At 31.6% G+C, this 2,012-nt stretch overlaps 1 protein-coding gene across 1 annotated transcript in view; it reads right to left on the reverse strand.

The window, feature by feature from the left end:
* Nucleotides 1–1,425, reverse strand: part of LOC106462682 (neuromedin-K receptor-like) — a 35,371-nt gene extending 33,946 nt beyond the window's left edge. The window contains exon 1 of the mRNA XM_022390005.1: nucleotides 1,403–1,425. Coding sequence (XP_022245713.1) covers nucleotides 1,403–1,425 — 23 coding nt within the window. The remainder of the gene's footprint in view (nucleotides 1–1,402) is intronic.
* Nucleotides 1,426–2,012: the final 587 nt, after the last annotated feature.

Raw genomic sequence — 2,012 nt, forward strand, 5'->3', positions numbered from 1 at the left:
TAAAGAATATAATAATATAAAGAGAAATGTTAATTTTTTTTACTACCGTATTAATAATCAACAATTATTGTTATTTTTTTCTCACTTCAAGATATCTAAATGCTTGTATCCTTCAACATAAACAGACTGCTTAGAAAATATCAGAAAACAAACAGTTAAATCAAAATATAATTAAACTTACAATATCCAAATGGACCTACCAGGTGCAAAAACATAATTAGTTTTAATTATTTTTATATGTATATATTAATGTCTTTGTAGTAATTTACAACCTCATGCGCAACCATACGCTTGTTTAAATTCAGAGAAATATTTGCCCTTTAATAAAGTAAACGCATTGTTTTAGGAAATGTTAAGTTTATAAATCCATAGATGTATACTTAACACTGATATTAAATTTCAAAATAACAGCATTCGTCTAACAGATATAGCTTAAACCATACTTTTCCAAACAATATAAATATATATATATATAACGTTAAGTTTTGACAGTTTTAAGTTCCACAGTAAGTTTAAGGATTTACAACGCTAAAATCCGGGCGCTCGATTCGTCGCGGGTGGACGCGGCAGATAGCCCAATGTGGCGTTGTTTTAAACACAGACAGTTTTGAAGAGGATTATTCATGTGGAATGTTTAAACAGATAATGTTGGCTGGCGTGATTAGGAATTATGCTGAATATGAACGATGACGGGTTAAAATAAGATTCTAATATTCAAAATTTTAAATGAAACTTCATAGGATAATAATATGATTCCCGACAAGTTCAAGTTCCACTCATTTCATTCTTCATTCTTGAATGTCAAGAACATTTGGAATTTTCTAGTATAATCCACCATTCTTAAAAATGCAAAATAATAGTAAATACGACCATTTCATTGGTAGATGAAAAATGTCTTGAGAGATGTTAACTTCACTAATACATCTATTGTAGGCTTAAACAAAGCATAAGAACAACGTGTACTTTAAGAACGATAATGTTTACTAGAAAACTTGACCCTTTTGTAAAATTGCGATTTATTAGAAATCGCTTTAGGTTTTTTTTCATATGTCTGTAGAAATTTCCGGTTTATGCAGAATGATGGCCATGTTTTCTGGCGTAAGCAGAAAAACAGGAATTTAATACCACGCTGTTCAGAAAATATAACCTCATGAAACAGACACGTTTTGGTTTACTCGTGAATTAATGATGGAAAAAAGGTAATAAGAACCGTCAATTTTTGGTTGATCTTTTCGATTTTAGCTATGTAACATTTGTGTGGAAAGGTTTTAGTTAAATAAGTTTTACATCGTTAAAAAAAACGCGTATGTGTGTTTTCATAGCAAAGCCACTTCGAGCTATCTGGTGTGTCCACTAAGGGAAACGAACCCCTGCCTTTAGCATCGTAAATGCGTAGACTTACCTCCGTTCCACCGGGGGACTCATTTTTAAAAGCATAACGGAAGTTAAATAACATTTGCGTATATTAGGTTATTTTATGATAACATTTCCACATATTAGGTCATTTTGTCTTTTATTTTTCCTAAAATATCGAATTGTTAGCTTAAAAAGCCCGCCAATCAAAGTTAAGAGGCAGTCATGTATGGCCAATCTGTGTGTGTGTGAGTTTTCTAGAGTGAAACAACAGAATAATTTCTAAATATGACTATGACAGGGATAGATAAAAACGGAGATCACACTGAATTGCTGGGTATGGAACAACTTACGTGCGTAATTATGTGACAAAAACCTTAAAAACGTAGAATTATATTAATTTACGAACATATTGGTATCGTTACCCTAGCTACGATATATTGTATACTTGAAATATACAGCGCACCAACGATAGAGAAGGTTATGCTTGCGGCATTTAAAACATGCTTCAGATATTAGCAAAAAGTTGATAAGGAAAGACGAGTGTTTGCTGTTTTTCGGAACAAACTTTTATCTCGTTTATTTTGACATTATTACGTTTATTGAACAAGAAATGTGAATGTAACGTGTATTTTAAATTAAAGTCGTAGACCATTCCA

This window comes from Limulus polyphemus, unplaced genomic scaffold (genome assembly GCF_000517525.1).
Source record: "Limulus polyphemus unplaced genomic scaffold, Limulus_polyphemus-2.1.2 Scaffold1224, whole genome shotgun sequence".
Classification (NCBI taxonomy): domain Eukaryota; kingdom Metazoa; phylum Arthropoda; class Merostomata; order Xiphosura; family Limulidae; genus Limulus; species Limulus polyphemus.